General features: G+C 40.3%; 1 protein-coding gene and 1 long non-coding RNA gene across 3 annotated transcripts; one reads left to right on the top strand and one right to left on the bottom strand.

The window, feature by feature from the left end:
* Positions 1 to 87: 87 nt before the first annotated feature.
* Positions 88 to 9,590, bottom strand: GORASP1 (golgi reassembly stacking protein 1). 2 transcript variants are annotated; one of them, XM_017828679.1, is made up of 9 exons: positions 9,485 to 9,590; positions 6,860 to 6,940; positions 5,593 to 5,796; positions 4,855 to 4,941; positions 4,367 to 4,497; positions 3,672 to 3,813; positions 2,991 to 3,135; positions 2,542 to 2,697; positions 88 to 761 (listed from the first exon to the last, which is right to left on the bottom strand). In XM_017828679.1, exons 1-9 carry the CDS (start codon positions 9,545 to 9,547, stop codon positions 478 to 480), a joined length of 1,293 nt encoding a protein of 430 aa, XP_017684168.1. In that variant the 5' UTR covers positions 9,548 to 9,590; the 3' UTR covers positions 88 to 477. The 2 variants fall into 2 exon arrangements, with proteins under 2 accessions (XP_017684168.1, XP_017684169.1); XM_017828680.1 differs by lacking the exon at positions 9,485 to 9,590 and adding an exon at positions 8,465 to 8,754.
* On the top strand, positions 3,151 to 4,513 carry LOC108504071. The gene is made up of 2 exons (XR_001876984.1): positions 3,151 to 3,381; positions 4,309 to 4,513. It is a non-coding gene; the product is annotated as an uncharacterized LOC108504071 (long non-coding RNA).
* Positions 9,591 to 22,163: the final 12,573 nt, after the last annotated feature.

Below are 22,163 nucleotides of genomic sequence, written 5' to 3'. Positions count from 1 at the left end.
TAGGAATAAAAGTATCCTGGGGTGAGAAATGCCTTGCAAGTCACAAGAACTGTCTACCCAAGGAGTACCATTAGAAAAGCTTTCTAACAAAACTATAAATATTTTTTTTAATGCCATCAATCATACTGATAAAATCATCACTAAGTGTCACTGTTCAGGCACAGTGCCTTCTTAAATACATTCAGGAGCACTTGTAGGCAAACGTGAATTCTGGAACTTGACATTCTGCCAGTGTCCAACTTGTTTCTGCATTAATTTCTCCATTAATTTGGTGATTTTTGGACAGCATTCAAAGTTTGAACACAGATCAATCCATTAAAACAGTGATTGGAAAATACAACAAGATATGTACTTCATGTGATTTCTTTTCTAGTATTGTCTACACTAACAAAATAGAGTAACTGTAATTCTTTCAAGATCAGAAAAATATTCCAAGCTGCAGCATTTGACAGTCTGTAAACACAAGCAGGGTCCATTTCACTCGGGATCTTGTGCAGCTGCTTCTTCTTTCTGTTCACTTGCTGCTTCTTCCTCTGGTTTCTCTGGAGCAGTGGTTAATGAGCTCTCAGTGCTGTTCACGAGCAGCTTTAATTCTTGGTTATCAGGATCAGTTCCTAGAGTTGTTTTTGAAGAAATTTCATGTGGAAGAGGAAAAGAAGGTAAAGGTGGAATTGAAGGCAGTAGGTCATCCAGCTCTGGCTGCTTGACTGAGCCTTCAGAATACAGGGTTGTATCTTCAGGGGCCAAAGCTGTGGCATGTTCTGGGAAATGGAAATGGTTTGTAAGAAAATAAAACCTGGCAAGGTAACAAGCAGCACCCATGGTTACCCTAGAAAAATCAGCCTGAATGAGACACCTTGTACAGGCACATAAACAGATTCACAACTGTCAAATACATGGGCTGCATTTACTCAGTTCTCCCCAAATCCAGGAACTCTGATGGTGCACACAGGTTTTTAAAAGACCACAAACCTCTGGGTCTGTTGTGTTCTTACTGTTACTGTTATTGTGCATTGCAACTCTTACAGTCACCCTACCTTTTGGAAGGGAAAGGCAGGCATCCTGTGAATATATTTATTTTTTTTAAACAGAAAAGTGTGTTGGGTTTGCATGGCCAGGTTTTGGTAGTAAGGGGCTACAGGGGTGGCTTCTGTGAGAAGCTGCCAGAAGGTTCCCCCATGTCCAAGGGAGCCAATGCCAGCAAGCTCCAAGGCCAAGCCCATCAGTGTCAGTGGCAGCACCTCTGGGATAATGTATGTAAGAGGGGGGAAAAATTCCCACTGCAAAACAGCAGCCAGAGAGAGGAATGAGGATATGCAAGAGAAACAACTCTGCAGACTCCTGGGTCAGTGCAGAAGGAGGGGCAGGAGGTACCCCAGGCATCAGAGCAGAGATTCCCCTGCAGGCCCTGGTGCAGCCCATGGAAGGTGTGGGGAAGCAGCAGAGATCCACTGCAACCCCTGGAGGAGCCCATGGAAGCTGTGGGGAAGCAGCAGAGATCCACTGCAGCCCCTGGAGGAGCCCATGGAAGCTGTGGGGAAGCAGCAGAGATCCACTGCAGCCCCTGGAGGAGGCCATGCTGGAGCAGGGGGATGCCCAGCAGAGGCTGTGACCTGGGGGAAGCCTGTGCTGGAGCAGGGTCCTGGCAGGACCCCTCACGGGGGACCCAGGCTGGAGCAGTCTGTTCCTGAAGGACTGCACCCCACGGAAGGGACTCATGCTGGAACAGTTCCTGAAGAACTAGAGCCCGTGGGAAGGACCTGAGTTGGATCTCTGTGGGAAGGACCCCATGCTGGAGCAAGGGCAGAGTGTGAGGAGCTCCCCTGCTGGGGAGGAAGGAGCAGCAGAGACCTGTGATGAACTGACTGCAACCCCCATTCCCAGTCCCTCTGTGCCTCTGGCAGGAGGAGATGGAAAATTTGTGAGTAAAGTTGAGCCCAGGAGGAAGGTGTGGGGGGGGAAGTGCTTTTAAGATTTCAGTTTATTTCTCGCTATCCTCCTGATTTGTTTGGTAAGAAATTAAACTAATTTCCCCAAGTTGAGTCTGTTTTGCCCATGACAGCACCTGGAAAGGGATCTCTCCCTGCCCTTATCTCCACCCATGAGGCTTTCACTGGATTTTTTCTCCCCTGCCCAGCTGAGGAAGGAGAGTGACAGAGCGACTTAGTGGGCACCTGGTGTCCAGCCAGAGTCAGCCACCACAAAAAGACAATATTAAGATGACTAACTAAAAAAGTACGGTTTTGCTTTACAACTGTGGTACAAAAATTCATTTACACTGCTTTTAGAAATACCTACTTTTAAAGTCAGTTTAATCAATGTTTTCATTTAAAGAAAAAGACACACCTTCTATAATCTTATAAAAAAGCCCATTAGTTTTTGTCCAGTTCTACACCTGATTTCTGCTACTTTTTCCATCTGATTTTTGCCTGTCCTTTCTGATTTTTATTAAAATTCGCTTATTTCCAGAAAGGGTGAAAATGTTGAGCGGGTATGAGCTGGTGCAATTCCAGAAATAAAGGAAGTCTTTAATGCACTTACCGAAATACGTAGAGGCTTCATCGTTTGACATTAATTTTTCAGGGCCTGTGGAAGCACCTGCTGCTGGCATGTTGAAGGAGGCAGATGGGGACATGCTGGACACTTCTGTTAAACTAGTGAGCTCAGAAAATGAAATACCAGACATATCTAGAAATCCTGAAGGAGAAAGCGAATATTACATCACTTTTTTAGATACAACACAAAATTCTAGATTAAAAAAGACAAGTTATATCCAGACTAAAGTCAGTGAAGTCCCCTCCCTGCTAAATGCAAATAAATTTAACTTATGTGGTACCTCAATTCTACAGCTATGAAATCCAGGGAAGTCAAAAATTTCAAGGAAAACAACCACCAATGCTCACAGTTGTACATTTAAGTCTCAAGCTTGTATATTCATTTATTTAGGTGTCCTGTAAAGAACTGCTGAAAAACCACCTAAGAAAATATACCTGGATCCATAACTCTCTGGAGAGGGGGAGGAGGAGAAAGTGAGCTTTCTGGTGAATAACCACTCATTTCTTGATCTCTGGAATGATCCAAGTTCATGACTGTTTCAGAGCTTTCACTCTGAGAGGTAGGTGCCAACAATGGAGTCTGGAATAAGATAGTAAGAAGGAAAAACATCTTTTTACATTGAAAGCTTCACCTGAAGCCAACCTTCCTATGAAAGCATCCTGCCTGTTTCCAGATACACCAATTCAGAGAGAATCTGTGATGCTGAAATTGAAAGCCAAAAACCAATCAGGACATCTAAGTGTTCCAGTTCAGCTTTTAAAGCCAGTATGTTCTTAGAAGAACAGTCCATGCTCAGTTCTTGTAGGTGTTTTTTTTCCTAGTGAGGTAAGTGTTCTTCTAATGTCATTCTCATTGACTGGTACAGCTGTAGTATAGAGCATGCAAGTCTTGAAAACAGAAAGAAAATACCTGGCAAAAATTTGTATCAGCCAACACTGGTGATCTCACACCTGCTCAGCACCCTCAGCTCTCACTTTCCCTTCACTCAACTCCATTTCATTCAAGCAAAATTAAACACTGTATTCCAATACACTGTGTTACCGATGTTCCAAAAAAGTAGAACATTTCCAAACTCCAGAGAACATGCCAGAGACTGGCATTTCTTTCTTACCTACCTCTGTGTAACCATTAGTGGATGGTACAGAAGTTCCAGCTTCTAGTGAGGGTGAAGGTGGTTTGCTTTCTGGCTTTTTCTTTGATGTTATGGATTGTGTTGGAATTCTGTGCAAATAGCCATATCCAATACCACATCCTAAGCTGTACAAGACAAGTAAATCAAGACTTAAAAAAACAGGTGTTCTTAACAAAACTAGTGTTTTAAATTTTGACTCTTCGCAACAAGAAGAGTTTGTGTCTTTCATCTATAGCAGGAAATACCTACCTGCAAGAGTCGTTTCACTTTACTCAGGGAACACTGTGCAGTTGACTTTTAAAAATACACAGCTTAGCTTTCAGTTGATTGGGTTTATGTCTTTACAGAATATATCATCTGACCTGATGTGGGTTTGGTTCTTGCTTTAGCTCAGTGTTTGACTATGAGAATGAAGACAGTGAATCTGCTAATGGGGAACTCAACACAGGGTTTTTGCCATTTGATTCAGCTCAAAAGGATTAGATCCAGGACATGCCCAATTCCTAGTTCTAAGCTTTTTTTTTATGAAGAGATTAACAGTTTTGTGTGATAAGTGTAAGGAAACAAGGCTTAACTTGAAAACAACAAGCTGCAATTGATAGTAATAATACTCTTAACAGGATCTCATTTACAGCAAGTATATAACCTGTCTTCAAGTGACTGTCCAGAGATCAGTACCTTCCTTCTCCACCCCAAGCTCCATTGGGAGTCACAACTACCTCTCGAATGGAATCTGCTTCAGTGTTATAAACCATCAGCTTCAGCGGCTTCCCCTCATGGGATTCAATCAGGGAAAAGAAATCCTCTGACTAAGAAAAAAAAAAAGGAAAGACAAAGTTAATAAACTCACATGTGCAAGACAAGGAGCTGGAAGCAAGTCAGCATTTTACATAGTTATTTACTTCAACGTGAGACATTAAAAACCCAGAGCCAGAAAACTCACTGGTGTAGTTTGATCTTTAATGGCAACTTCTTGTTATTGTCACATTAAAAAGACAGATAATGTTTACCTCAACAATAAAGCATCTGTCATAAATACCAACCTCCCCAAATCCCCAAACACCATCCCCATACGTTTGATATAAACAGAATTAGATTTATGAAAAATCAAATCCTACAACCTACACTTGGCAAAGACAATCAGTCCCTACTGGAATGCACCCTACCTCCTGGAGAATCTGATCAGATCCAACAACGTAGTCAGTGTAGGGCTGTAGACCAGCCAGAGCTGCAGGAGATGCAGGTTCAACGTCCTGTGAAAGAATGACAGTTGTCATCTGCACGGGCAGCAGGATAAACCACCCTGAGATCAAAAGGGAAAGCTAACTCCAAAAACAGCAGAAGGAAAGAACATTTTGTTTATGGGATAAAACAGAAGTCCTTGAATAGTCTACATCTAGGTGTGATATCTTGTAAAACGTGCTGAATAAGAAGGACCAAGATGCTACCAATTTAAAATAAGATACTCCAAAGATGTGGAGAAGTTGCATTTATTTAAACAACCAGAAACATAACAAACAGTCTTTCCTTTTCAGTTCTGCCTCTAATTTTAAAATAAATTTGTGGTGCTTTTTGTAACATTAATTTAAGGGAGTTTAGCCAAAACAGAGACACCAATCAGGCCAGAATGTTTTTGCTTTTGACATTGATTATTCAACAAAAAAAAACCTTCCCATCTACACTATTGGGTCTGGTTGGGATGGAGTTATTTCTGTCACAGCAACAGGCAACACCGACAGACACCTACTCCTTGTCCCTACTGAAATAGCTCAAACCTTCAAGACTCTGCTCCCTTCCTCTGTGTGATTTCAGCACTGTACTTTACATAAAAGTTACTTCTAAATATTACACTGTAAAGCAAGGTTGTATGAACACTGACAAGCCACCAAAGAATTCTCTCTCACCAAAACATGCCACACGTGTTCATTGGCTCCCTGGAAGCTGCAGAACCTCACGCTGGCTCCAAGAAGGCCTTGTCCTCCCCACATGTTACTGGGGATCACCTCCACCTCTCTTATTTTCATTGTTTTGATATTATACACCTCCAGCTTCACTGCTTTCTCAGCATTTGCCTTCAGCAGGTCTTTCAACATATTGTTTTCCTTATTCTGTAGAGCACAGAAAGAGATACAGGATTAGATTAACATTATTCCCAGCTGCACCTGTAACATATGCCACATCTCAGGCAGAATTTGAATACAAAGAACCAAACCCATCAAAGTTTAGACTCTGTGGTTCACAAACAGTCCCAGCAGTTCAATTTTCTTTTATTAGAAAGCAGTCAGTGCTGTCAGCACACGTCCCTTTACATAAGTAATTGCTGTTATTCCATTTCATCACTTGCATGAAATGCTTCACAACTGCTATTAAGTAATACCAGCAACATGAGATGTCAACTGTGTAGTCTAACAATGAGCAGCAACATTTCTCTTCATGTCTCTGAGCCCTTCAAAGTCACTGCAAACTGACTGTGAAAGGACAGACTATTTGGGAACAGTTGACAGAACTATCATCGTGTCTGTCATGTTAAAAAGATTAAATGATCTTCCACCACAATCACCATTACAACAAGCACTTCCAAAAAGACATCTCTGCTCATAAAAGCAGGACAAACTTAAGGAATTCAGCTTGTATGGGGTTAGGGTGAAGCATACAGGCAAAGCTCTGAGCCTGTTAAATAAACAAACAAAAGAAACCCAACCAAACTCCAAAAAAAACCACCAAACCAGAACTCAACTCTTCTCTCACAGCTCAACCTATTGTGTTCTTGGTCCCAAAAGTATAAGTAGACAGGCTACGATTCTTTTTCAGGTTTTATCAAATGCTGAAACAAGTTTGTTTAAACAAATGTTGAGCTCTTACTATTGACTCACCAGTTCAATATTCACCTTGTGGCAAAAAATACGTAGGAATGAGTAATAACATAAACATTGCGTCAACCTGCTAAGAAGTTAAGGTGAGTAAGGGCATAAATAAGACCCTTTCCTCGAATTTGGATCCAGCCAGAGAAGAGACTTTGAACACCAGCAAATTTTACTTTATTTTTAATGCCACATACAATGTGAAAAGCTTTACTGTGACAGTTTGGGCTTCTACTTTTTAATCAACACAATACCCATAGTTCATGTAGGGAAGAAAAAAAAAACAACATTAAAATCATTTGAGACTTACAAGCCTTGTGTGTCCAATGGCAATGATGAAATCAAAGAAAGGTTCCAGTCCTCCTTGTTGAGCTGGGGAGTTTTCTTGGACCTGAAAAACATACATTTTATTATTATTAAACACTGATCTTTAGTTACATAAGTAAAAGTGTTAATCTTTACACAATTCCATATTTACTTTTGAGTTGAACCAGAGATAAGATACCAAATGACAGATTTCAGGAAGCAATCCACAACTGTGAACTAAGTTTTATAAAACTATGAGCAACAGGTGTTCAAATTAAGCTGTAAAAAGCAGGTTTTTAACCCTACAGAAAGCACGAATATTGTGATTCAGTGTTCACAGCCTGGAATTTAAATACTGAATACTTTGGAGGAAGGTTTAGTTCTCGAAGTGCTGCTTCAGGATTTTCTTCCATACTTCTAACAGCCTGAGAACATCGAGATCCCCACTTACAGCAGAGCCATTTTTCCATAAACACGATTTACACTTGGGTTCCCACAGTTTCCAGCCCACTGGAACAGGAACACTTAGATGAGAACACTACAAATGCTGCCTCACCACCTGGTCAAGGAAACCGCCACCACTCACAAAGGATTCCTAAGAAATAAGAGCTGCAGCATCTCGATTTCATTATAACCAAGCTATCACAGGACAGGTGCAATAAATATAGAGAACACTTATTAAAATGCATTCACACCAAGATAAACTTCACCACGAGTTACACAGTGCTTGGTATGTACAAATTCTGTGAGAGGCCACCCACTTCCAAGGTACACTAAGAAAGCAACAGGATGTTAAGGAACCACTGCAAACGTGCTGACAAGCTTGCACTGATTTTAACTTTACTTTTTGTTATCTCAGCAGCCCTTAACCTCATATATTTGACTCCTGAGGCACACCTCAAAGTTTAAGCACCAAGTTACAACCCAGGCATCATCTAAACTGAGAAGCTCACTGCTAAGAAAGTTTAACTACCATATCTTATATTTGGTTAATACAATATATACAGCACCAAGCTGCTGTATTGGGGTTTTTTTAATAGATGAAGTGTATTGGTATTGGGGCTTTTGCTGGCAGAAGTGTCTGTAAGTTATAAAATACATCAATAAAATAGCTTTATATTTTATATATATTTATATATATTTACATATATTATTGTTTTATACTTATAAAATAATAGCATAGTTACTTCAGCAAAAGCTTTTAAAGCAAAACTAAGAATAAAAATCATGCTTTATTATTAAACAGTCAAGACTGAGCACTGTAACCACAATTGGAGTAGGAAGTATTAACTTTCATCACAACCCTAAACTGCAAACAGACAGCTTTATACTGAACCAAAGGTTAAAAATGTTTACATACAAATTCTAAATAATGTTCAAGAAGCCTTAGAATGAAACCATCATGTTACATAATATCCAGGATGAAAATGTACACAAGAAGAAGCACGTGAAAGTTACTACAGAGCTCAGGAGGTTGGTGTTCGGGTGTCTAAGAGCCACACAGGTTCCCACAGGGAGCTGTGAGCTGCAAAAAATCCTGCTGCACTTGGTTTTCAAAATGACCCAGCATCAAGAGCTGCATGAATTCCCCGGAGAAAAGAGAAATTACTTTGTCTTCTGCAGACTGCTGGTCACCAAAATCATCCTCCAGTACAGAAACCTGAGCAGTGTCCTGCGGTCAGCATGAAAGGAAGACCAACATTCACTTCTGACGGAGCGGGCTCAGTTCAGGAGACTGACACGAGCAGATAGAGAGCAGCAGTACCCCAAACACTCCTCGCGACACTGAGAAACATAAACTGGGATGATGCGTAAAGCAGCACGTGGCAACAACACCTCCACTCCGATTCCAGCAAGGGAGAGCACCCACTAAACGAAATGATAACTCGTTTAACAGCTGTTATCAGCAACACCTCTGTCTATCCTGAAACGCCGGGATACGCATTTACACCAGTGTGTGTGCAACAGTGCTGGATATACAGGAGTCAAAACAAACTCGCAAATACATCCAACGCCGGGGGGAGGCTGGAGCGGGAATTAACCTCCGGACAAGATGCTGTGAAGATCCACAGAAAAGGGAGAAGGGAGAGAGGGAAAAGGAGAAGGGAGAGGGGGAAAGAAAGGCGCAAGTAGAGGGGGAAAGAAAGTAGCGGGGAGAGGGGGAAAAGAGCAGGGAGAGGGGGAAAGGAACCGGGAAGGAGGGAAAAGGAGCAGGGAAGGAGAGCAGCAAGGAGAGAAGGGAGAGAAGGCGGGGAACGGGGGAGAGGAGAACAGGGGGAGGAGGAAGCAGGGAGAAAGAGGAGCAGAGAGAGAGGGGAGCAAGGACAGAGAGAGGGCTAGACTACTCTTAAAACTACTCCAAATTTCCCCAGAGCAGCCCCGCAGGCTCCCCCGGGCTGTCCCGCACCAGGACCCGGCGGGTCGCGGCATCCGCGGGCACAGAGCGCGGCGCGGCCGCCCCGCCCCTGCCGGCGTGGCAGCTCCCGGGAAGGGGCCGGCAGGTGGGAGCCGCGGAGCCTCAGCGCCCACAGGCCGGCGGGCGAGCGGGACGCCCCCGCACCCGCCCCAGCGCCCCTCGCGGCCCTCCCGCCCTCCCTCCGTTCCGCTGGCCTGGCGGCGGCCGTCTCACCCCGTGCACGTGGAAGCCCTCGGCGCCGCCGCCGGGGCCCTCGGAGCTGGAGCCCAACCCCATGGCCGCGGCACCGCCGCGGACCCGCTCGGACCCGGCCGGACCCTCAGGCGGCGGCGGCGGCGGCTCCGAGCATCACCCTCGCGCCGCTCCCGCAGGCCCAAGCAAGCGAGCGCCGAGCGCGGCGCCGGCGCACGGCGGGGCGACGTAGGAGCTCAGCTCCACTCCGCGCCCTGGCGCGCGACGGTGGGGAACGCCCCCTAGCGACGGGGGCGGGGCCGGGAAAGCGAGGCGTTGCCGTGATGGGCGGGGCCAGGGCTGAGGGGGCGGGGCCAGTGTGAGGGGTGAGGGGAGCGGCTGAACCGTAAAATTAAAAAACAACAGCAACAGAAAGAAAATCACGAAATCACAGAGTCTCAGGATTGCTTAGGTTGGAAAAGAGCTCTGAAATCAGCGAGTCCAACCTCTGACCGAACACCAACGTGTCAACCAGACCGTGGCACTCAGTGCCACGTCCAGGCTTTCCTTTAACACCTCCAGGGCAGTGACACCTGCGTGGGCAGCCCATTACAATATCTAATCACCCTTTCTGCTACCTGTGAAGAAGTTCTTCCTAACGTCCAACCTAAACATCCCCTGCCACAGCTTAAGACCATAAAAAAAAGAAAAAAAAAAAAAACAAACACACAAACCCAAACCGGTTCACTACTGTTTTCGCTACTGTTCTCATTCTTACAGCCTTTAAAAATCATCCCCCTGTTAGTATAACCCACGAAGAGATTATCGTTAATATTTTACCTATACCTACTTCGCATACGCATTTCTAAAGAGCACATGTTTCTCTTCGTCTCCGTAGGCACATATCTGGTGTTGTGCTCTAGAACGGTGTTTCCACCAGCTGAGGCGATTTTTGGCATTAAGAGGTGAAGAAGCAAATCAATGGCCCGGTGTTGTTTTTCAAGGCACAGGGGGTATGTGGGTGATCACCAACGGGTGCTGGTATTTTAAACCCCCCCCCCGAAATTTCATGCCTGTGTTTTACTTGGGATGAATTCTTCTGATTCTGCCTCCAGCTCGCTAATGGAAAAGTTTGAGAGTTTTCAAAGTAGCAGTAATAATTTGAAGCGTTACTGTATTATTATAGATAAAGTGCCAGTTATATTTCCTGCGTGGGTAATTTCATTTCAGGTATAAAAGCATCCATTTCAGTAAAACTCCTTGGTAGCATTGCTCTCACCTCCAAAATGTCATTTTTCCAAAGGATCCATCCACATAATTTCTGTGGTTCAAGTGTGATGCATAAAGACATAAGAGAAAAAGAGCTGCTTCTCCATCCTCTGCCTTTGCTTCCAAGTGAAACTCTTAATTTCCCTGTCGCTTCAGTAGCTAATTATGCATGAAAGCCACACACACTGGCTTATTTTTCTCCAAAGAAAGATCTAGATATTCTCAGGAGCCTCTTTAAGTAACTTTTTCTTGGAGTTGTCTCTAAGCTGTGACTGCAGATCTGTGCAGCACATTTATTGAGCAGATGGCAGAAGTGCATGTAAGCATTCAGAAAAAAATAAAATTGTGCCAAACGTTTTTCGGGTTTTTTTTGGTTTGTTTTTTTTTTTGCTGTGTAAATTTAGGAACCTTACCACATAGTTGTATTTTTTCTTAAACTGCTTTTCTCCCCCATATTTTTTATAACAGGTGAGCCAATGAAGAACTGTAGTGTGGGTGGTGTAATTGTGTTTCTACAAATAGAAATGAGAAATGTTTCTTCAGTCATACCAAAAGAAGATGCCAGGGAAGAGAGTCTGATCCCAGTATAAAATTAGCTCTTTGGAAATATAAGATCATAGCAAAAATATATATATATATATACAGGAATTCTTTGCATTTGTGTTTACCGTGGAAGGCAATGAGGAGGTTCCCATCCCCAAACCTCTCTTTGCATCTGTCTCTTGTCAAGGTGGAGGTCAAAGAGCCCATAAAGAGATGAGATGGACAGTAAATTTGCAGGAATGGGTGATACTTTCCTAATCTCTTTGGAGGAACAGGGGAATGAGATAGCACAGCATAAGAAGTTGTATTGAACTGCTTAAAGCACATTGGCTGCAGGGAAGTGGCAAGTACCAAATACCTTGCTTTTTGGAAGGAATTCTAGTACAAATCTGAAGCGGAGGTCTATAAGTCTCAACAAAGTAATACAAGCTATAATAAAAATTTTTTCCTGAGTGTCTGAGTATTACATTCTTGGGAAGAGGTCACGTGGCCCTGATAGGGGGATATCCCATCTCACACATCTATTGCAGTTCCTAAAGGTGTTAACAAACACACAGAAAGAAGTGATCTTGTTGCTTAGATTTCAAAAAAAAAAGCTTTATCTGGGTTTTTTAAGGAAACTAAGCAGCAATACTGTAAGATTTATTTATTTCAATGAGCGGTTAAAAGATAAGAAATAGATGTTAGAAGCCAATGATCACTGAATGGAAAGATCATCCAAAGAGTGATCAAAAAAACCCAGACATTGCTTTTCTTCATGTTCTAAAAGCCCTGGAAAGAGAGATAAGCAGTGAGATGACAAAAGGTGTAAAAATATAGATAAGGTGGTCTTTTTTTTCCCCCTGTGCTTTTACATTTTACTTGTCAAAAGTTCCAACAGTTTGAAACTTGGCATTGCATTAGACCAGTGTTTCATGCTATTATTCAGGTTAAATTAGGAGTTGTAGTATGAAAGGGTGATTTGATAGATGTGGGTATGTTTTAAGTTTAATTTACTAAATAGACTAGTACAAAAATTAGTGTTGCTGTCACTAAAGTTACTGAAAAAATCTAATCTGCCCTGGACTACTCTTTTGCATCAGTTTTCTTTATTTAGAAAAATGCTTAAGTTCCTTTTTATTCAACACTTGAGCAGTGCTTCCGTATGAAATTTGTCAGCTTACCCAAAGCTCAGAGACTTTAATAAATTATTAAAGAGCAGCATTGCATAGCAGAATCTGTAGTGACACATTGTGTACTCTCATGAAGAGAAATCAAGTTTTGTTTTCATGTAGATCCCTTGAAGAGGATTCCGTGCTACACTAAAGATTTACTTTGAGTGTTGTGGGGGTGTTTCTAGAACGGCGGCACAAGAGTATTTCAGACTCTAGAGGAGAACACCAACTAGTAGCTACTTCTTCTACAAGAGGTAATAAATTTTAGGAATACAAAAATCCTGAAAGACATAGAACACTTACAGCTCACACAGGAGTGACCCAAGGTTCAGCAGTGGAGACTGAGATGAAGTTCTGTACAAGGTCATGGAAGATTTACATTCTGTGTCAGGGTAGAATTCCATATTACTTTTCAGTGTCTCTGTTTTCAAAAATGATTAATTTTTTTAAGATATAATTTCTAAAGAAGAAAACTTACTACTATTTTACTACCCAATGTGCAATCGCTGAACAATTTTGACTTCAGATTTGACAGATTTGACACAATCTGTCAAAATCTGGAAAAATATGTGTGTTTCAGGATTAGGAGGCTTTTTTTCATTTGACTGCTTTTGCTATTACATGACTTTTCAAAATTTAACACATTTAGCACATTTTTCTTTGAATGTTTATTTCTAGATTTTTAAGGTGGTTTGAAGCTGGAAAATAAAGGAAGCAGGAAGAACACAGAGACTAATGAATTATATTTGGCAGGAATGTTTTTATGGCTAATGGATAAAAATGATGAAGGACTTGACAGAAAGCTAGAAATGTCTCCTGGATCTAGGAAGGGAGTGTATCAATGGCATTTCATCCATAGCAAGGCAGAAGTCCTCACTATTAAAAAAGTAAAATGAGATCATCAGACTTTTATCAAAATATAAGAATGTATAAATATGCAAAAAACTAATGTATACTGTACAGATTATAATTATTTAGATTCCATTTCTTGTTTACTATATAATCTGGGATAATTAAATGATTTTATATTTTTGGTGGATATTTTTACATTATTCCAAAACATCTTCTGATGAGCAAGAATTTTATTTTTTTTTCCTCAGTGGGAAAATAAAATAATGGTTGGGGTAAAACTGTTTCATCAGGTCTACTTACATTTGTTTGTAACTTTGGAATGACTTTGATGTAGTTATATGCCAGAGGCAAGGAGCCTTGAATTAAAAGGCTTTCTGAACAGGTCTTACAGACTGTTCCACTAAGAGGCAAATCCTGACCAACTGACAAAAAGGTCCAAGAAGATTTTCCAGCCTCTTCTTTCTGTGATTATTCTTTCCTCATTAGTTGTGTTGTACAGGAAACAGTTACATTAAAAAAAGTTTCTGAAAACAGAAAAAGGAGACTGTCTGGTCCCACGTGACACTGAACAAAGGTGGCATATTCCTGTCATGAAAACTGGCTACTCCATAACTGGTGGGTGAAAATTGTTGTCAAGTTTCTGAATAAATACTTTTTGAAATCTTACTTTTTTAATTTTGTTCCGTTCACTGTGTATTAGACACGGTGTGTGTGAAATATGATTGTATTATTGTTAATAAATGTCTAAGAGCTATATTTTAGCCATTCTTTGAAATACTTTGTCAACAGAGGATTTTCGTTTTATAATAAATTCAGTAAATTATTAGAAACAGCTAATTGGTAATGCAAGGTTAAAACCATAAAAACTGGCAGATCATAAGAAATATAGTATGATTGTTAAAGTGCTTTAAGTCACTACAAATACTGCAGTGTTATGGCATTTCCACACAGTGATATCTCTATGAGGACTTCGCTTTTGCAGATTCTGGTTTTTGAAAGAAATGTCATTTATCATTCACTGTAATAGAACTAAAACAATATAATACAGAACTGGCAGATTTTGCAGAGAACTGTAAACTTTAAATGATTACTTTTCAAAGCTCTTTCTATGCTTAGCAATTACAGCTTGCCTGCAATATCAGTCTTTTCTAAAGGCTGTTATGTAAATGTGAAATGTGTGCTGACTGTTCTACATTTAGATATGTAGATACAGTTTGAAAAGCTGCAGCTGAATTAGTTGTAGATTCCTTTTTTCTCAATCAGTGGAGAAAAACAGGCAACTCTTGGCTGTAGCTCTTATTAAAGATTTTGCGTGTCCAGTGTACAAGTAATTGTTCAGTATGGCAGAAGGGCTGTGTGAATGAAGATCTTTAGCCTCTTTCCAAACTGTTTTCTGTAGAATTCGTCAGAAATTATAAAGGAATAACCATTCAAACTTTCTAAAGGGTAAATGTTTTTAAATATTAACTGCCTGAACTCAGCAAGGTTCAGAAGTAAGCTTGCAAAATAGAGGAAGTTCCATGAATGAGCTTAATTAGTTAAATTAAGAATGATGAAAAAAGTTAATGGAAGATTAGTTCTTTGCCATTGTCGATACAAAATCTTTGTATAATAGTAGGCCTATGATAAATTTTAAGATGAGCAAAGAAGTTGACCCTAAACAAGCATTAATGTTTTGGTAAAAATAATTGGAGGTAAGAACTAAACATTACTAAGGATAGATTACAGAAATTCAATATTCAAAATTAAGTGGCAGAGCATCTAGTAGATCAAATCTCTTTAAAATGCATTTTCTTGAGGAAATTCATTTCCTCTTGAACTTTTGCAGTTGATTTGCAGGACCTTTATCGTCCTGAAAAAAATGAGATCTTTTTCAATCTTTTAAAGTTGCTGAACTTTCTTCAAAAGATGCCCTTTGTTACCTGATCTGTTTTGAACAAAGTGGACTTGCTGTTTAGTTGGAAGCTACTTGATGGCAGAATCATTGTCCTTGGTGGAATGGTGCTGACTAGGGTGGCCAGGTCAACATTAAGATCTCTATATAGTGCCTACAGGCCTAATTAATTTGCTTAAACACAGGTTTTCAGTGGCAGCTGAGATGCCTCAGGGTACTTGAGAACCTGAACGAGGCTGTTTGTTGTTACACATGAATGACGTGGTGCTGGTGCCTTTCTGGAACAGGTGGTAAAGCTCATCCACAGTGGTCTTATCCACTTCACTGGCAAATATTAATAAAACTGTCAAGACCTCCAGTCACATTTATTTATACCTCTTGGAAGGCATACACGGGATGCTCATAAATGGGAATTCTGAAAGCAGTTGTTTCCCTAACAGTGATAAGACAACATCTTCATATATACCTCATACATAAACAATTTAAATTATCGTCACCTTGTTAACAGTATCACCTCTTCAGAACCTGTAAAGAATTGGATCTTTTATAAAGACAGATATTTGTACATTTAAAAGTTGCCAGGCAGAGACAAGGGTTCAGGATTTTCAAGCTCCCTGTTGTATTTACAAGAGAGAATTTTCTTTTAATATAAATAACATATTGATGCTCACTGGTAAAGAGAGTTTTGGTGTTTCCAAAGCTCTAGAGTGCTAAATTCAGTATAGCCGTGTTTAAAAGTCTTTCTTATTACTGAGGCTTGCAGAGACTAAGCAGTTTATTCTTTTGTGTCCATTACTGTACCAGTGCTATCAGAACTGCTCGGGTTGGTAGGCAAAGGTATTTCCTGTACAAACAGAGCCCTTGGACATCTTCCAGCATTTAAGCTGTGCTGCTGGATGCAGAAGCAGCTTAGCTGGGTTGATAGCAGTGGGGCAGTAATGCAGCCACCAGCACACTGAAATAACTTGAATAGTGTTTGGATTCAGTCACCTCCAAGCTTTGGAAGTGAATGAGTCTCCCACAGAATGATCAAGGTCACAAGAGACGTTGGAGGTCACCTTGTCCAACCCCAGGGCTCAAGCAGGGGCTGCCTAGAGCCAGTTTCCCTGGGCCATGTCAGACTGTCAGCCCTGTGAAGATGTGTCAGATACTCTGGAGCACTTAAAAGCCTTTATAAGCCTATGTTTAAGTGACTGAGTCACTCCATAGGGATAAAGAGTATGAGCTGATTAACTCTTTAGGCTTCAGCCTTCTTATTATCATCATAGCCCCTTTACTGGACTTGTTCCAGTACATGAATGTTTTTTCTTGCACTGGGGAGCCCAGAACTGGACAGAGCAATGCAGGAATGCACTGCAACAGCTGCTGGATACAGAGGGGGAATTGCTTCCCTTGACCTGCTGGCTGCACTTCAGCTGATTCAGCCCAACACATGGTTGGCTTTATTTGCTGCAGGGCCTCACTGCTGACTCGTGTCCAATTTGTTGTTCACCAGGACTCCCAGATCCTTTTCTGCAGAGCTGCTCTCCACCCAGTCACTGAATTGAGATCTCTGGTTTGGACCAGAAAAAGGCAGTTTCAAGGCAGATGTCTGCTCCTTAGTGGATGCCCAAACAACACACAGACGTAAAAGAAACTGCTCTGAAAAACCGTCAGAAATTGTTGCAATTGTAATTTCATTTTCAGGAATCTCTCTTACACTCTTCGTTGTTGCTGCAGGTTTTTGAAATACAACAGAGAACACTGAAACATGACCCTCTGGAGCAATCAGGCTCAATTTCTTCTGAGCAGAAGCTGGCAGCACTGATTATTGTCCAGCACCATCAGAATCAGAAGGACTGTGTACAAGCTGCTGAAAGATATTCAAGTTCATTAATATATGCTCCAACAATAGAGAATGTATTTTTTAAAATCTCAATCAACCTCTCATTCATAATTTCTATATACAAGGTGAGAGTAATTGTTCTTTTGGTGTCACGTCCTCAAAAAATATAGAAAAGTTAATATTTATTGATTTTTCAAAACCATAGAATTACCAGGGGGGAATTCTTAAATCACATTCCTCACATTAGAATGGAATAACAGCCAAACAGGAACACAAACATGAAAAGAAAATCCACCCACGCTAGCCACTTTTTTCCTTATTTATCTATTCAAAAAAATGTATCAAATTGAAAAGTATTTAAAAAGTCATATGTAATACAGTAAATCGTCAGAAGAGAGCATCTTATTACAAATGCAAAAATCGGGTCACACTTAACAAAAAGGAAAATTGCTCAGGTATGGTTTTCTACTTGCAGCAAAAGCCAGTTCTTAAAGACCATATAGTATTGGTTTGGAAAAACTCCCATTTACATTTGTGAATGTTTGATTCTCAGGGCCATTAACTGGCAGAAAATTGCACTGAATTAAGTATGAATTCAATCTACGCTTTTACTGAGGATTAATGATATGCAACATATCACAAGCTTTAATGTCTTGCAAGCAAGCACATGCAGTTTCATTTAAATAGAACAGCTATGAACATTTTCCAGGATTGCTCTGATTTTCAAAGAGTGGCCATCTCCTTATTATTGTACTTGACTTCCTTTGTGTTTCTTCTAGTTGTTTATTCATGACAGAAATTATGTTAGCCCTGCCACTTCAGATAATTAATGATGCACAAGAAAAATCAGCAAAGAATATCCTTGGCTGATTATTCATAATTACTCGGATACTGCAATAGTTGTGCTAATGGGGAAATCTATCTTTGATTTAATTATAAAAGTAGATTGAAATTGCTTTGGAAAAAATTGATTTGCTCTGTTTCTGTCTTCTGTGACAGAACTCAGGAGAGAGAAAATTAGAGGCTCTTGATATTTATTACAATTGTTATCTAAATACTTCTTTTTTAATTACTTCTTATTTTCTCAGATAATAATGAAGTTGGCTTATTTTAATTTGGATGATTGATTGTCAAGATGGAATAACTGTTCCCCAGTCTACACACCAGCTTGCTATTTTTACATAAAAGTACTAATCAGGAAATTGCTTCATGAGATAGGTTGGCATCACTAATGTTTTTTCCAGAAAAAGTTATAGAAAAGGAGTAAAGCAATGAAATTATGAAAATCAGAGATCTGTATCCCCTAAATACAGTCTTTGTAGGACAGAAAAAAATATTCATTCAATACATATAGAAGAAATCTTTGGGTTTTGTGAGTAATTGTCACAAAAGTGGTGACACTGATCCATGACACCCAACAGTGAGTTTGGAACTCTCTCTTCCTAGAAAGTGGAAATGTCCCACATGCTTTTGGGACGGTATTAGTTATTTTATTACGTATTCTGATAGTATTTAAAGTAAAAAAAAAAAAAAGTGAATATTGTTTAATGTCTGCTCATATGTAGGGCTTTTTATTTGTAAACCTCCTTTTATTTTTACAAGCTTTTGGCAGATCTCATGATCAGGAATCAGAAATATGAACAGTCAATAAACCTTTACCAGAATGTTGTGGGGAAAATCACAGGTATATAACATTAAATAAGGTTGAAGGTTTTTTGTTGATTCAGATTTTCACTCCAAATTTTAAAAAACTTACTCATGACAGTGTGAAAATTGTTTTCTTAATTCCACCAAAAGAAATTTCCTCTTGAGAGTAAAATCCAGGATTTTATAGGAATTTCTGTAGTGTAACATTAGAGTATTAATAGCTCTGACAGTTTTGGAACAGCTTTCTTCTTCTAGAAGCTGGAGATGCCAGCAGCATCTGGATCCTTTTTGGTTCTGTGGCTCTGCCATTATTTCTTTTAAAAACCTTACCCTTTTCCCAAGAGATAAGCAGTATTGCTGTATCTGATTAATCACAGACACAAACCAAAACAAAATAAAGTCTGCATGATTTAAGTCAATATTTAAATTTTTCCAGATTTGAAATAATCAAAGTTTTTGTAAGATAGAGATAAAATGTACTTTATTGCATTATAATTTTTGTGTAACTATTCAGCCTCGGAAAGATGAGTTGATTTGCTGAGAAAACATATTAACCTTAATAAAACTACATTTTTCTTTGAAGTTATGAATAAACAATAATTTTTGGAATCTGGCTATAACTACTTCAAAGGACTCTTCTGCTGGTAAGGCATGCAAAAGAATATTTGTGGATTTTGGATTTTCAGAGCAAAACCTCTGTGCAGTTTGTGCGACTGCTTTAAAGCTCAGTTTGTAACCCAAATTGTTTGTAACTGGGGTCTGTTTACATCTTTACTATTTTCTTTTTGTTTGCTCCAGAGTAGGTCTCTATAGGTGAAGGTCACTGGGATGTGTGTGAAGACACAGTAGAGAGTATCTGTCACAGGTCTTTCAGCCTGCACAGGACTGTGTTTGGAGCACTGAATGAAAATGACAGTAAAATGTTCATTATTTAGATGTGCAATACTTTTTACTTCTGAGCATTGGTGTCTATTTACAAATTCAAAGCCCCTCAGGAACTTGCTGTGCTGAAATGGGAAGGTTGTACTCTTCCCCTGTCTTGCTTCTTGCCACATGGTCTCACCTGCCTCTTTGCAGAGAGCCTGAAAATCATCCAGTTCTGCACCTGCCTGATTCAGCTTTCCAAACCAACAGAGAAACAACCAGCAAAAATAGGAATATATTTTCCCCTGGTGTTAGTGAATCAAATCATTTTACCATGTGAGAGGAAAAGTTCCAGAGCTCAAGGCAAGTGAAGAATTTGGTGCCAGGAATAGAGTGATAACAAGTCACTTCTTTTTGTGGGAACAAGCTGTTAGAGCAGCTCAGCCATGTCTGTAACATTACCCTTGGCACAGCTGATCATCACTTCTGAGCTATGTAAATACCTGTAACTGGAGAGCCCACAAGCCAATGCCCTAATGCTGTGTGCTCCTCTGACAAATTATCCTTGCCAGCTGGCTGCCAGCCCTCAAAGGGCTGGTTCCTTCCAGAGCATGGTTGTTAAAGGAAATGCTGTTTATCAGTATTGCTCTCGATTTTATTTGCCATCATCACCACAGTGCAGGTGCCTCTTTGTGGATGGTGTTAAACAGCACAGCCATCATCTGGCACGACCCATCGATTCTCTTGCTCACTGCTCAACAAAGGGAGCTCTGTGCATTTAGTAGAGCTCAGGGGTTTGCTACGATCTCAGGGTGAGAGTGGGAGCATCAGTTTGGAGATTTAAGGGAGAGGTTTGGAGAAATGTAGGCATCTGTGTCCCAGAGAGAGATCTGAACTGGCAGCTTTCCAGCAACACATGCCATTGACAGAGTTTACATTTATTTAATGCCCAGCAAAAGTACTTCATTAATTGCAGAAGCACTCCTTGTCTAAGCATGTATTCAGAAACAAGGTATTTAAGCAGTCATGATTCAAAGTAAGGGTTGTGGTACTTGGGGAAAAGTAAACAAACTCATTCTCCTCCAAAGCTAACTTCTTCCTTGGCATAGTTTATGTGGTTGGTGCTTGATTTGTCTCTTTTTTAAGTGGTTGATTTTACATTAATCTGTGCATCAGAACTGGCAAACACATGATCTGTTAAAACTGTGAGAACTTTGAAGCTAAAAATGGCATATGAAGGATGGCATATGTATGAGAAAACCTGTACATCCATTGATATATTATAAAAAGTCAAACGTCTATCTGAAGAAATCCATACACTTAGAGTTTATAAGTTTTTAAGATGTACACTTACGCAAATATTTCCAAATTCACTTTTTCTAAAAAGACACTTCTTTTTCATGGCACTTTATGTAGGTAAATACGGAAACTTCACTCTGAGAAGATTGGTCACTCTTTCCAAATAGGCACGTGGACAATCTGATCAAGCTCTGAGGTAATTTGGCAAAGTTGGAAAGGACAGTGACTGGGGCCAGAGAGTTATGAACAGTATGATTCAGATTTGTCTAAATCTTCTTGGGCTTTGGCTCTTCATGTGCCACATGACCACAACTTTTCTGACAGACTGTTTATAACTTATGGAAGTGATTTTTCTACTCTGGTGAACTTAGCCACTCCTTCCATTGTTTGGGATAAGACTACATTCCTGAGAAACGCTTTTGTCTCTACCAAATCCAAGACTTCTACTGTAGGGCTGTGTAAAAGGTAGGTTGGCTGCTGTCTTGAAGTTTTCCTGTGCATTTTCATTTAATTGTCAAGTACAGCACCCTTTTGTAGCATCCTTTTTCAATGCTTAAACCAAGTTCTTACACTTTGAAAAGGATTAATTTGATTCACCACTTCCAGCAAGTTATCCCTTTATTCTCCAGGGAGAGAACAATGTGCCACTGCTGCCTCAACCCCCTTAAAGCTCACAGTGTTTTCCCACCTTCAGTCATTGTGAGCTCTTCAAGAACAGCACGAACCTGTTAGAAGTGGGCAGCACTGACAGTACCACTGTGCTTTGTGCTTGAGGACCTTGGCATGGCCTTTAGCACCAAAACAAGCATTTTGAGTCTTTGTTCGAGATGTCAAAGCCATCCTCTCTTTTCTTTCCATTCCCATCTTTCTGCCTCAGTACATGTTCAGTGAAAAGCTGTCAGGTCTGTTACTCCAGACCAGTAGGTGTTTAGCATCATACCCTGGAGCTGTACAATTCAGTTCTCCTGCAGTCCTTTTCCTTGAATTTCTCAGGGCAGGAAGGAGATTCCAATCAGAACCTGCCTCCACCGCAGGTGAACATCTTACCTTAAAATATCAAAACCCATCTGAAAATATTTCAGGACCAGAGTTCTTAATAACTATTTGCTGCTATTAAAGAACAGAGAAGGCTGGGAAATCTCTAAGGATTTGAGGATCTTGAACACAGTATTTCAAAAACTGTTAATAAAGTTTGCGATTGGTAATTCTCATTAGGATACTGGCTTACTATCTTCTGGTCTCAGTCAAGTTAAATTTTATTTGTTTATTAGTCAGAACGATAACCAGTAGAGAGCTCTGTTGCCCAACTGCTTTGCAGCATCCAGACTTTTCAAAAAGGTAATATTGCTCATATTGAGGGTGAAAAGATTAATT

Source organism: Lepidothrix coronata, unplaced genomic scaffold (genome assembly GCF_001604755.1).
Source record: "Lepidothrix coronata isolate B3197 unplaced genomic scaffold, Lepidothrix_coronata-1.0 Scaffold151, whole genome shotgun sequence".
Lineage (NCBI taxonomy): Eukaryota > Metazoa > Chordata > Aves > Passeriformes > Pipridae > Lepidothrix > Lepidothrix coronata.
This window is presented reverse-complemented; position numbering and strand designations above follow the sequence as displayed.

Excerpts from the sequence above, each read along its gene's own strand:
- GORASP1 (XM_017828679.1), bottom strand. The coding sequence starts at position 9,547 with ATGGGGTTGGGCTCCAGCTCCGAGGGCCCCGGCGGCGGCGCCGAGGGC. Across the intron at positions 5,797-6,859 it reads CCATTGGACACACAAGGCTT|AATAAGGAAAACAATATGTT; the intron begins GTAAGTCTCAAA and ends TGTGCTCTACAG. Across the intron at positions 762-2,541 it reads TGAAGCCTCTACGTATTTCG|AACATGCCACAGCTTTGGCC; the intron begins GTAAGTGCATTA and ends TCCATTTCCCAG.